At 42.1% G+C, this 13,758-nt stretch overlaps 2 protein-coding genes across 2 annotated transcripts; one reads left to right on the top strand and one right to left on the bottom strand.

Moving 5' to 3' along the window:
- The first annotated feature begins 6,118 nt into the window (after positions 1-6,118).
- Positions 6,119-9,923, top strand: tescb (tescalcin b). Its single transcript, XM_037485473.2, has 8 exons — positions 6,119-6,409; positions 7,018-7,087; positions 7,344-7,424; positions 7,541-7,680; positions 7,805-7,866; positions 8,085-8,192; positions 8,274-8,321; positions 8,459-9,923. Exons 1-8 carry the CDS (start codon positions 6,346-6,348, stop codon positions 8,534-8,536), a joined length of 651 nt encoding a protein of 216 aa, XP_037341370.1. The 5' UTR covers positions 6,119-6,345; the 3' UTR covers positions 8,537-9,923.
- Positions 9,924-10,982: 1,059 nt separating this feature from the next.
- Positions 10,983-12,664, bottom strand: m17 (IL-6 subfamily cytokine M17). Its single transcript, XM_037485102.2, has 3 exons — positions 12,576-12,664; positions 11,968-12,116; positions 10,983-11,825 (listed from the first exon to the last, which is right to left on the bottom strand). Exons 1-3 carry the CDS (start codon positions 12,628-12,630, stop codon positions 11,364-11,366), a joined length of 666 nt encoding a protein of 221 aa, XP_037340999.2. The 5' UTR covers positions 12,631-12,664; the 3' UTR covers positions 10,983-11,363.
- Positions 12,665-13,758: the final 1,094 nt, after the last annotated feature.

Here is a 13,758-nt window from a genome sequence, read left to right on the forward strand (position 1 = left end):
GACGATCCCTCGAATTTTCCTCTCGCAACATTGCAAAGTTCAGATAAGATATAGATGTGTGTGGATATTTCACCTGCAATAGGACACTCTGCTCAGCACCTCGTCTTCTCGCTCTCTCCCTGAAGGTCTGAACAGCGCAGCACGCTGTTGATTGCAGAAGACATGCACGTACTAGATTGAATGCAATTTTCCACGTGTCATATTTCTTTAATTCAAATTGTCAATTCCGGTCTTTTTATGCATATTTACCTGCAAATTAGTGTCACGTATTTTGCACCGCAGCAATTTGCATTCAGGTTTGATATACTGTATTTGGATTCATTTGATATTGGAATTCCTACTGATGGACCCGCCAAAAGGATCTGTACGGTTAAAGAGGTAAAACCCTCACTTATTCTTAAGATAACATCGAAGGAAAAGCAGTTAATATGTTGGCATTCAGAGCCGAGAGTTTATAAACACTACTGTTATCGACTTTGATTGTGTTTAAGGTCAAAACAGTGGAACTAAATCTTTAAGATGTGAGGTTCTTACTGGAACAATATGGGTATTATAATGAGTCTTTCCAGATGTGACCTTTAAATATTATTATTCCTTCATTTTAGAATCACATAAAACATTATGAAAATAAAAACTAATTTCCTGAACCTCATATTTATATTGGCAAACGAATTGACTGTAACTTTGATAAAAAGGCGATAAGCAGAGTGCTAATCAGCTTCTCCAATAATAAACATTATATTTTAGATATTTGGAGGATTATTCGTCATTTTGTAGAGTCGCAGAATAAAACCTGCTCAGTTTTTGAGCTTCGGCTTGAAATACCCCGAGGGAAGTGCTGTAAGAACGCGACGCATAGCCTGCAATCACACCTCAGCCCCTTTAACTGGGCCTGGCAGCTCTGTTACGCTGGTAAATCCCCAGTGTGCATCGAGCTGATGGGTGAACTGCTTCCACAGAAAAATAGATGCTTGTGTCTTTCTTCCAGCCTTTTCCAAAAAAAAACCAAATACGCAAGAACAGAAGCGTGAGGAATGGATTAAAAGGTGTTTCATCTGCTGCGATCCAACGTGAGGTGAAACCGTCAACCTGCCCTTCGAGCCACCTATTAGAACAGAGCCTTCCCTCGAAGAACCAAGACGCAGGTCATTAACTCGCTGAGCAGCACAAACACGTCCCTCTCTCGTGGAAAGTCAGCCTTTTCATTCAGTGCTGCGATTTCATGGAGCCCCGCGGTTCTCCTCCAGCGCGCGTAGCTCCGTGTGCAATTCACAGGCCTCTCCCCCGGCTGATCATACGCTTCATTTGTTGTTAAAGCAGTCTCAGAATGAACTAATCTCACCAACAATGGACAGTGTGGAAGGAGGCCTAGGCAATACACTACCATTCAAACTCAGTGCTCTGCTTTACCCGCGCGTCCAAAAAATGCTTTGGTTGAATCAGTAAACCAAAAACAGGTTTAAATGAGGCTGATAACATCTGGTCTGGTGTCAATGCATTTCTGCCTTTTGCAGATGATGCTTTCCTTTTTTGCTTTGAAGGGTGGTGTCCGTGTCGGTGGCGAGGTTCCGAAGCTGAAATTGTCCAATATGGGGGCAGTAGTATTGAACAGGATGAGCATGTGGCGGTGAAGTAGAAGCTGAACTATAGAGTGAAACTCTCTCTAACAGTGACACCCCCCCTGCGTTAAGCACAGTGATTCCTCCACATTGAACAACTGCTCTCTGGCTTGTGAGGAGTCCGCTGCAATTGCTTGGGGGCGTCCCATGAAAAAAAAAAATGCCTTTCTCTGTTTTGCCGTGTTCTCCGGCATGAGACGCCCCAGAACAGATCCAGGACACACTTGGCCCGGTGTGAGTCCCCCCCCCCCCCCCCCCACACCCAAAAGAGCCAAAGCAAAGTGTTCGGGGGAAAGTACCATTCTGCCTCCACCTGAAACTAGATGGCTTTTATGGATTTTTTTTCTTCTTAATCCTAATTAAGTCTTTCGGATCATGAAATAATGACTCTTTTACTGCTTTGACCTTTGTACAACCTTTCCGCCTTACAATGTAACTTAGTCCCGTCTTTGGCTGCCTCTGAATTGGTTGTACTCTGAAATTGATTTCTTTCTGCTGGGAATGAGAGCACGCCCCGTCCACGCCTCTGCAGTCCCTTCTCCTTTTTATATTGACGAACCAAGGGCAAACAGTAAAAAAAACACACCCTGCATGTCCCTTTATGTCCTATAATTCAAAGGGAGAGCTGATAGAAGGCTGCAAAATAACTTTTCGGTAGTGAGATAAAGATGACAATACAGGCATTGTTATTGCTATTCCCAAACTTTCTTTGTGAAATGCTTTTTCATTCTTTATACAGCCACATAGACAGCCGTTTTTGTATCTTTCTCGTGGGGTACTGTAATTAATTCTCAACAACCAGTCAGGATGTTTTGATTTTAGAACCGATAGGACCCAAACAAAAAGCTGGCTCTTGATTCTTATTTCAGCTGCATGTTTATTCATGCATAGTATGCCCTCATGGACATTCACAAATCTGTCTGCAATCATCTCTAAGTCCCTGTGGCTTTTATAAACAGCCCGAGTACATTTAATTATTGGATTAGAAAACGCTGCAATGTAGATTCAGCGTTCAGCTATAGAGACATATAACTCCTCCTATCACAATATTATCATTACATTATCTGTTCACACACCAGCTCCCCACCAACAGGTGCACACAGGAGGAGAGATGCTGATATTTACATTAAAAAATATCTCCTTCCAACTGCATTATGAATCCTTTATCAAATGTGTACTGAATGCTGAATAGAGCAACTTGTTGCCAAAGATTATTTCTTTAACACTTTTCTGTCTGTGACAGGAAAATATGTAGTCAGTCTAAGGTTATGGGAGCTGTCACATGAAACTAATCTCACAATGTGAGATATAAAAGATTTATTTTAACACAAAGGTATGGTGAAAAGAAAAATATTGTGGTATGTGTTCGACAGGATGGGGATAATCCTCAGCAGAAATTGGTTTTCTATTCTTCGCATGAGGAAATAGATGAAAAGCTGTCACAAATTCCTAGGTATAAATAAATGACACCGATGCCAAAATGAAAAATATAGGCTTTTGATGATAAAAGCTTGTCTCCTTGAATTTCTGTCATCAGCATGTCAGAAAACAGTGCAGAAAGAATATTTCCTTCCAATTAGAATGCTCATAATTCATTTTCATAAACATCCTTCCAAGTAAGCGGAACAAACAAACAACAGGTTCCATCAAACATTCAGATTCACCTGGTTTCATTTTGAGTGTTTAGCACTGTCAGGATGTAGGAATCTCTGTGAGTCTGCGTGAACGCGCGTGTCATTGAGAAAAGACAGGCGCGAGGACGCGGGCACGGCACGTGTCTAGCGCGCGTCTATTCGGTGAAAGGAAGAGGCAGCTCCCGGTGGAAGGAGGGATGGAGAAAGAGAGCGAGACATGTCGCTGCACCCTCAGGACGTCTCCTCTTTCTGAGCAGCTGTTGTCTGAGAGCTGGAGGCAGCACTGCGACGCCCTGTCAGCTCCTTCTCCCCCCCCCCCCCCTCCCCCTCCCCGTGCATGCAAAACAGGCTCAGGCTGCCCTCTCTCCCCTTGGCCGAGCTTTTCCGCCCCCCCCCCCTCCCCTTTCTCGATACATAACCGACACCCCCTTGCCCACCTCTCTCCGAATCGGAGTCTTCATTCAAATCGATTTCAAGCCATCGGACGTGGCGCGCTCAGTAATAGTGACACAGAAACACTGCACATCATTTCAAGTGAAATCACATTTCAAGGGCAGGATGAATGATAAGAGGAAAAGAAAAAAAATGGTATTGTTGTTTTTTAGACTGGATTGATTGTGCAAGGCCAGATGGGAAAACCCCCCTGCAAAGGGAGAATATTTGAAGTCTCTTTGCCGTCAGAGACCTTATTTCAAGCATGTTAAGCATCCTTTTGATTGATGGGTTTCTCATGTTGTAAGTGGATTAGTTTTAACAAAACAGACCAAATCTATATCCACATATGCCATAAAGGACATGATGTTATGTACATATCATCTGTGGTATGGATGTTTGTGCTTGAACAAATACAAAAACTGTTTTGTTTTATGGTGCAAGGCGAGGTTAGATCAACCAATTTGACAAAGTCTGCAATTTCTGAAAATACCTTTGTATCTTGAATGGATTTGAATTAGAATTTGCAGCAGACATTTAGTCTTGGATAACAAGGGGCAAAAATAGAAAAAAAATGATTGCCTTTCTTAAATTGCTAAATACATCAAAGTCAAAATGTGGCACTGATATCATAAAGAGTTCTAGTAACCTCCCAATGCTCAGGATCTAGTTTACTGCTCCTTCCTTTACTAAGGAATGAATTAGTGTCCAAATGGGGCTCTCAGATTTGACCGTTCGTCAGTTTATTATGTTTATTAAGGTCTGAGCACCATCATTTTGAGTCTTGTTTGAATTGGATGCGGATTAACAGCCGTTATAACAAGAGGGTTCATCTGACCAACTTATAAAATAAATAAAATCTAGCAAACTTTGTGATGAAAATGTATCCAACTTTGCCATGAAAAAACAAAGGTGTTTTTGGGAGGCTTCAAATGCTTGTAACATAACTGAACATTGTACACTCATTTAAAGTCCTACAGTTAGTTATCTTGTGTGATTTGAAAGCTTTAGGGGAACTCTGCTCAGTAGCGCCTCCTACAGAGTTCTGACAAAGCACTTCATAAAGTAGGTATTGACCGAGATTCACCAAATTAGGTAGGCACATGTATCACTTAGTAGACTTAAAAAATGGGCCATGCTCTAAACCCAACCGGAAGTCAGCCATTTATAATTTTGACTGAGCCTTTTCAAGTGGTGTACGATCTCCTCCCAACCAATTGATCAGATCAACTTCAAATTTGTTTTTATTGATCAAAAGTTACCAAAAGCTTTCACGCACACAGACTTGTTATTTGCTGATCTTTACCTGCTTACATTCATGGTTTCAAGATACACTCAAAACATGCAGGGCTTAATACCAGATAAAATGACCTGGCGACTCTGCTGCTACACAGGAAATGCCAGCTAAACTTGTGCAAGCAGCTCCTGATGGTCGCAGGAATGCATGAAAGACACACACACACACACACACACACACACACACACACTCACACTCACACAACCCTGCTCTCTCATGCAAACAGTCACAAACTGGTGTTGTGTTGCATAGTTGATCAAAGGCTGCCACCACGTGGTGTTCTTCAGTACTGATCAGTTTTGATCAACAATATATGTATTTAGCATGTAACTTTGACGTGTTTCAATTCTGTTTTGTCAATTTTCAGTTGCATTATATCCCCCAACAAGTTCCTCTCCACGTTTGATAATCATAGTTGGGACCGCAGTCATCATGTGATCATTTACAGGAACTTTTCAGATCCCACATACACTTTTGGACAAGTTTAGCTTTCAATTGTACCCCGGAGGCCCACGTTATGAGCCAAATGGATGACAAAGTCTTTTATATACAATATATGCAAGTATATACAAGTATTCTATGACCTCATACAATCTTTAGCGCTGGCCTTCACCAAATAAATAAAACCTGTCAAATCAATTAGTTGATTCAATCAACATATCAGTAGAACAAAAGTTTCTCCGCAAAGAATCACACAAGCATCACTTGAAATTTTGTTTTTGACCTTAGATGTGGAATTGACATCTTAAAATATTTTGTTGTTGTTGTTCAGCCATGTTTGATAATCCTTGACATTAAAAAAAAGCTTCTGTGGGAACTCTTTTTTGATCGGACTGAGTTTTACTACAATTTAAGAGTTTTAACAGATTAAATGAATTAAAGCAATAAACTGGGCTGGTCAGAAACCATATTGAGACAAACAAATGCCAAAACATGATAAACGGAGATACGTTTGTCCAGTTTGAAACAATATCTTTAATCTTTCATCAACTGAAGCCAGTATTTTGATATGTGAGAACTCCCTGCTGCTGGAGTACAAACAAACCCAGCTAGTAGTCGCAGCCTCTGAATTAATAAACGGGTGCTTGTAAATAATTCAACCTGCAGCCTGTTGTGCGGAAATGTGTGACGTCATCGGGACAGTAGTCGCGGAAGTAGCCTGCAGGATGCGACCCGCGCGAGGAGACCTGTGTCGTACGATCGGTGTGGAGCAGGAGGAGGAGGAGAAGGAGGAGAAGGAGAAGGAGGAGGAGGAGGAGATGCTCTGAGATAAGGCTCAATAACAACAGTCTGTGGTCCCGGTGCAACCGGATCGGTGGAAAATCTCCTCTCTTTTTTTTTTTTTACATTTATTTTCCGAGGTATGGGAGGGCTGCAGTCCTCACCGGGTGAACCAGAGTACGTTCATCTGGCGAAAAAGACTGGTTGTGAGTAATCGGTATCCAACTAATACATGATTCGGACACGTAGGACGTGTGACAACGTTAGCTCACTGCGCCGGAAATAACGTCTGTAATTCAGACTCACTTTTATACGTTTATTTGTAGAAGGCACTACGCGAGATGATCATTGTATCCCTTATAGCCTGTAATTACTCACATTTAAAGTACCAAGATGAATCGCGCGCATTTTAAGTTGTAAGTGGAAGTGAAACTATGCATGGACGTATTTAATAATAGATCAGACAACGTACTGAAAGCTTTGACTAAACGAGGGATCCTACAGGCAACAACAGCTGCCTTAATTCCCATGTGAATGTGGAGGCCTGGTTACAGGTGACAGGTGACAGCAAACCAAAAAGCTTTACATATAAGTATGAATATTCAAATATGTCGCCTTGAACGCTTCACACATTTGGGAGGATAAAACGCTGTGACCATCCGCTTATCAACACACTTACTCATTTAAATGTGACAATTATTACTGTAACGAGTTTGAAAAGTGTCACTGTTGTTGCATGTGTATTTAAAGGCTTTATGTAGGTGCAGCAGGCACAAGGCAGTATGACCTCATGTGGCCTCTTCTCTCTTTTCAGTTTCATTTGAGCAAATTGGAATCCTCCATAAAAGATTCAAGCAGTTGAGCCACAATGAAGACACTCTGCTGTATGTATCTTTTAAAAAAAATAATATTCTATGGTCTAACGTGAGTTTTTCAAGGACAGCTTCAGGTTTCCGGTTATTATTTGCCGTATTCATGAAAGGAAATTTGCCTGGCAGTTGAACACGGGTCCTTCATAAGCCGAAAACCTGTCTAACAGGCTTTCTTCTTGCACGTAATAGCTTAAAACCTGGCCGTGATGATAATATTACAAGGTAAGACACCATGGGCCACTCCTTAAAATCCTCTCTCCACCCTCAGGAGAGAACACCTCCGCAAAATCCCAGACCTTGAAAGCAATCCCATCCGTTCTCAAATCGTAGAGGCCTTCTTTGACCGAAGGTACAGTGGTGGCGGGTCTGAAAAAGCCTGAACATGTCGCACTGCGAGAGATAAGATTCAAGATTCCTTGTCAGAACAAACGCAGCTCACTTGCTACCTCCTCCACGTTCCTTCAGGAACTTTCGGCAGAATGGCGAGGGCACCGTGGAGGCGATCGGCTTCGAAGAGTTTCTGGTGGTCATGTCCCACTTCAGGCCCCCGTCCCTGCACATTACAGAGGAGCAGCGCGAGGCCGTCCGGAGGGATAAACTGAGATGTATTGTCTTCCCAATCGCACCATCACATGCTTGGCGTTTATCTGTCCACGACCCGCAGGCCGTTTTAAACTGATTAGCCGTGTCTTTATTTTCTTTTTTCTTCCCCCCCCCACCCCTCTGCAGTTTTATTCAACATGCATGACACGGACAACGATGGGACGATAACCCTGGAGGAGTACCGACACGTAAGCCTCTGCTCACTACTGATGAGCGAGGGAAGGAATCAGCATGTGTGGTTCCACTGTTTGCTCGGGCGCTTCTGAAGGCTACTGAAGATGCAGATTCTGCACACGAGGAAGTCCGCTGACGTCCTCCTTCCCTCGAGCGTTATTTCAGGTCCGGGATTTGATTCTCACCAGCAGCAGTGTCATTTCATTTCGACTTGTCGTTCACACGTGTCCAGGTTGTGGAGGAGCTGCTGTCTCTCAGCGAGGCGCTGGAGAAGGACACGGCCAAAAGCATAGCGGACGCAGCTATGCTAGAAGTGGCGAGTATCTCCATGGGTCATATGGTATGTGAAGAGTGGTATTGCTCAAGATGAAGTTAAGTTTGATTCATTATTTGTCTGTAACTTCCCCTTTTTCGCACGCAGGAACCCGACGAGTTCTACGAGGGAATCACATTCGAGCATTTCCTCAAGGTCGGTACACAGTCGGTTTGAGTTTAGGATCTGGGGATTTAGCGCATTCAAATCGAGAGTCAACAAAGCCACTTTAATAGATAGTGACCGCATCAGATACATAGGTTTTGAACAACCCTTGTTGTTGTTTTTTGTAGTTGCTGAATGGCTTTGAGATTGAATCAAGAATGAACATTCGCTTTCTGAATATGGACACAACAACCTTGTGTAAGTGAAGGCCGGAACACTAAACCATGCATCGACTCTGGGAGAACTCTGAAGAAGCATGATGAGGGTTTCACTATCTGTTAGTTACAGTTTGTCGCTTGCACTGAATAATATGCCTTACTTATGTTTTAATAACTATGCAAATGAAATGATCTATACTGAAGATGTAGCATCAGTAGCTTATTTGATCGGTAGCAATAATACCAAATAACAACCAGTCAAATAACAATCGGCCCGTCAGTAGTTGGGACTAAGCAATATTCAAATGCAGTAGCAGTAACTCAATGCATGCAAATATTGATACAAATGTCAATGCCATAAATCAATAACTTTTAATTATCACAGGTTAAAGGTGTATCTGGAATTATATCTAGATGGCTGCCATAATAGCAATATACAATCATTTGAGATGCCTTTTAGTCATTTTAAAAATGACAATTGGTGCATGCTCTGCACACTACATCTGCACAATGAAAGCGCATGAATCAGCTCTAATTTTAGTCATTAATGTCTGAAGAACGGAAATGGGAGGGTTGCCTTGCAAGATGAGATGTGTAAAGGGTGGATCGCATCAGTCTTTCTGAAGAAGGACTGATAAGATACTTCTTCAAAAGGACTGATGGCGTGAAACAGTCGCTCCTTCTTTTACTGTCACAGTCACTTAAACTTAAAGCTTTCACTCACACCTGTTTATTCAGATGAATGTATACTTACACTTCCTTTTTCAACATGTCCTGTGAGTTCCATGTGATCCACTGTCCACAGTTTCCAAAGAGCTCATTCAGCACCTGTGACGCACTTCATTCTTCTATGTATTCAGTGATGGGAGTGTGCTGCTCTCTACAGGTAAAACATTGTAAGGCATATTAAAGTCTCTTTAGGCATCTTAAAGAATCTGCACCTGATTCCTCATATTTCTACTTCATGTATATAGTAGTTATTAATGCAGTGCTTTTACACTTGGTACATGCTCGGCTGTTGTGTTGCAGGTGCACATAAATTGAAAGATTAGATGCGTTGCTTTTACAGTCCTTTTCAGTATATTGTTTGGGCTTTTACTTTGTCAAGCTGTCCATATGCTGAAATAAAATACAACATTTATTTAATGGTTTCTAATTGCCTACCTGTGTGCATTGGTGGACAGTCATAGTGTATATGGGAGAGGTCAGTGAAGGCCGTTGATAACAGTCTGATGAATCATAATAAACAGAGTTCAGTCATTTTTCTCGAGCATTCCTAATCCGCCCCAACAGATGTTCCAAAGTTGTGGTAGGAAACCCCCACATATGTATTCCTAAATATGTATTTCAATATATAATATATTATTTTCTATTTGTTGAATCACAGGACTTTGAATCACCTGGTTTCAAAATAAAAGTTTGTTGTTCCATTCAATCATTGTGGTTTGAGGTTTATGTTTGATATTAGTGTTATTCCTGTGTTAGTATGACTACATGGGAGTTTTTAAGCTCACAATAGTACAAGAATAACACTTGAAGTCAATTATATGCCCAAATTTGTAAGTTACCGTAGACAATTTTTTTTATTTGATATTTTAGTGAGAGTTTGACCTCATACGCAAATGGTTGACTAAATAACATTAGCTGATATGTAATGTAGATCTAATATCAAAAAAATATATAATGGAATTAAGTGGGTGAACTACACTCGAGTTTAAGCTCTTTCAGTTGAATCTGGATACGAGGCGCTGAGTCGGCAGTTCAAATCCGAGATGAATGATTGTTGTCCGGAGGTGCCCTCTGTGTTTGCGTGAAGTTATAACGGAACTTGATTCATGACCCACAGTGAATTCCCCTCTACTTCCATTTTTCAGAGAACTTGTGATCTGAGGAAAGTTTAGCGAAGCATTACTTAATTCCACTTGAGGTGTTTTATATCCATGTTATATATATATTGCACCTATATGGGTATATGTAGACAAAAGGTTTGTGGGAAGCTTTAATAGCTATTTAGCTATTTAAAAAAAAAACTGGGAGGGGATGAGGGGGGGGTTCTGCAGAATCTTTTACTTCTCCTATTTTTCCCATCCCGCCCTTCACACCCTTTTGTCTCCATCCACATGAGGAGGAATGTGTGCAAACAACACAAACAGATATCTGACCCACTTCATACCTCGTGACTGGCCAGACAGCCCGCCAGTTTCATGAAATCTTTCCTATCTGATACCGCCTTGTGTTAAACACATGCGTCATTCGGAGCTGATATCACACCGTCAGCGTCTCAGCAGGTTCCTTATTTTCTTTCAACCCATCTCCATGGACTTACTGTGCACATAATCCTGCCAGCCCAAAAAAATACGCACCCAATATCTTTTCCTCAGCGTGGAAACGGATATATTGTTACTCAAATTGAGTCCAGCCAATAGGGAGACACTTGTTGTGCATGAAATCCGTGTTGCTGACATTGTACTTGAAGACTTGACGATATGCTGCAAAGTATGTTTTATTAATCATAACAATAGACCAGTGAAGTAGTACCATACATAACATATAACATAACATATATATATATATAACATATAAGACGTATTAAATAATAACTTGCATTGAGATACTTTCACGATCTCGATCTTTTAACAACGTTCCTCTTATTGTATGTTTTTACTAGCTTTTACTTTGTTTGAAGAGTGCGTTATAAATAAAATGTATTATTAGTACTAGAAACAAAAAAATAAATATTGTTAAATTATGAAAAGTATAACCATTAAATACAATAATCAGGTGATGCACCAGCCACCTTGATACTCACTCATCGTTCAAAGTCTTTCATCCTGTGGTTTACTACTGACCCTCTGAGGCCAGCCTCAGGTCATCCTCAGGAGTTTGTGTTCCTCTGTGTTCTTCTGCAGACGTTGCTTTTCAGAGTCCTCAGTTCTCGAAGAACATTTGACACCAACTCCTTGTAGGCCTTCAGCACCTCGCAGCCGTAGACCTTCTGCTGGAAGACGTTCTGAGGTGAAGGTAGTGTGGTGGGCCCCCCCGCTGGCTCTGGTATTGGCAGGTTTGGGAAGAGGCTCTGGTACAAGCTGCTTACGAGATTGGCCAGGTTCCTCCTGCTGCCGCCGGTGCGGTCGAGCTCGGCCAGCAGCGGGCTCTCCGGTGACTGTAAGTCCATCTGCTGCTCGTACACCCGTTTGAAATGCGGGAAGAAGTCCTGGAGATGTGTGTAGATGCTCAGCAGCTTCTCCCAGGGCTGCAGGCCGGAGATGTTGGGGTCGGGGGTGTATTTGAACGACGCCTCGCAGAGGACATCTGCTTGTCCTCCTTGAGAGGCTTTCTGCAACAACAACAACAACAAAAAACAGGTATTAATGAGGTCTTCAAGCGGGACATGAATAGCCACGTTGTCTTTTAAAAAAAGACGGATGGGGATTCAACGCAGAAAAATAAAAATACACCCCTTCAATGTCTGCACTCACGTATGTTTGGATCAGATTGACAGATTCCTTCTGCACGAGTCGGGCGAGGTTCAAAGTCTGCTGCAGAGGGATCCCACAATGCGGGTTTCTGGTTGCTGCCACAGTTCTCGATGAATCGACCGCCATAACCAGCAGGAGGGAGAGTAACGCTGCGGAGAAGAGAACTGGTCAGTCCAACATGCCGGTGTTGAGGGGGAGCTCATCTCAAAGCCACAGGGTAAGGCAGGAGTGATTAGAACAGACACTAGAGGTCATTCAAATTCAGACATTTTATAGAACATAATGCTAAAGATAGTAAGCAATCGTTAAAGATTGTTTGGATGCTATCAAACTTTGAATTTTTTTAATTACTACAATTCTTTAAAAACCATTAATAAATAGCCTGGTCTCTGCCATGTGCATAACTTTTTGTTGTTTTAGTTTCCTTTTTTTTAAATGTGAAAAAATAAAACCTAGTCTGTGATCCAAAACTGTGAAGCGGTTGAGTTGGATCTCACACTTGAGTCAGTTTCGACACAGCACTTTGTAACCACAGCAGTGTGCACAATGCTAAGAAAAGTCACAATTCTGTTTGTTAAATAGAGTAAAGTAGATGTAAGGAAACTTACTTGTTGCTGGTTCCATAAACTGTTGAAAACGCATAATCTTTACATGACCATTCATTCTCCTCGCAGAATCACATGTGAATTGCACACACCATCACACTCCTTTAAAACGTTTTATAAAGACTGAAACCACACATTTGTCATAGGAGGAAATGACATGCACTTTGTGAGGCAACCAAATTTCCCAGAATGTCTTTTTTTTCAGTGGTGACCCTTTTTCTTCCTTCCGGTTTATTAGAGTACTGACCAATGTCTTTACATGTCTGGTCACAGAGCCGCCGCGTAGGAGTGAAGTCTAATTATTACTAGTATTAGCACAGAGTAATTTTAATGACACTTCCTTTTTATTTGAGTATGGAAAAAAAATACTAGAAATGTGAAATATTTGAGTCACTTATTAATTAGGAAGCCGTGTCAAGCATGTATATGACTTGTGACTTTTTGTCGTAACGAATGACAGCTCCTCAAAACATTCGTGTCATTTTGCAGCAAAAAGGTTATTTGGTACAAGCAGGAAGTTGGGATGTGGGCAGGAAATGCATTTCTCAATCAGAAACTTTTACAAATACGTAAAAGGAAGGGTCTCTGTGGCGGAAGTAGGCGGGATGTCAATGGCCACACGTCACAACTTTAAGCTTTGGAAATTGTGACTTTTCACCAACCGTGATTCATTTCAAAAGAACTTTGAGGAGGCAAAAAAAAGGTGGAGTCTAATCTCCTCTTCGTCACCACCGCTAACTTTTGACGTGACGATCCTTTCCGCTGGGAGGCGCCCTGTGACGAGCTCAGCCCGGCGCCTGCCACGCGGGGTCAACGCGAGGTCAACGCGTGGGACAGAAACCACTCACTAACAGATGACCTGATTCCCATGTTGTTCTTATGGTGGTGTCGTCTTTGTTTCAAACATGCTGTCAGACTACTGACTACTCGACAAAAAAACTGTGTGTGGCGGGGACTTGACGCACACCACAGCAGTGTCAGCACCACACCAGGTAAGGGCTAACCGCCCCACTGCCACCCTCAGGGGGCTTTCCACTTACCCGAGGGGATGGGGTTGCGGTGAGGTGTGCGTGCAACGAGACATCGTCAATTCAAGCAGCAGTCGCATTCCTGCTTTCATTTACAGTCCCGGCAAGTTCACCCTGAAAGGTGAGGATGCCTTAAGAGGAGTGGAACTTCTCTCTCA

This window comes from Pungitius pungitius, chromosome 18, assembly GCF_949316345.1.
Source record: "Pungitius pungitius chromosome 18, fPunPun2.1, whole genome shotgun sequence".
Lineage (NCBI taxonomy): Eukaryota > Metazoa > Chordata > Actinopteri > Perciformes > Gasterosteidae > Pungitius > Pungitius pungitius.

Excerpts from the sequence above, each read along its gene's own strand:
- m17 (XM_037485102.2), bottom strand. The coding sequence starts at position 12,630 with ATGAATGGTCATGTAAAGATTATGCGTTTTCAACAGTTTATGGAACCA. Across the intron at positions 12,117-12,575 it reads GTTTATGGAACCAGCAACAA|CGTTACTCTCCCTCCTGCTG; the intron begins GTAAGTTTCCTT and ends TCTTCTCCGCAG. Across the intron at positions 11,826-11,967 it reads TCAATCTGATCCAAACATAC|AAAGCCTCTCAAGGAGGACA; the intron begins GTGAGTGCAGAC and ends TTGTTGTTGCAG.
- tescb (XM_037485473.2), top strand. The coding sequence starts at position 6,346 with ATGGGAGGGCTGCAGTCCTCACCGGGTGAACCAGAGTACGTTCATCTG. Across the intron at positions 7,425-7,540 it reads GAGGCCTTCTTTGACCGAAG|GAACTTTCGGCAGAATGGCG; the intron begins GTACAGTGGTGG and ends ACGTTCCTTCAG. Across the intron at positions 8,193-8,273 it reads GTATCTCCATGGGTCATATG|GAACCCGACGAGTTCTACGA; the intron begins GTATGTGAAGAG and ends TTTCGCACGCAG.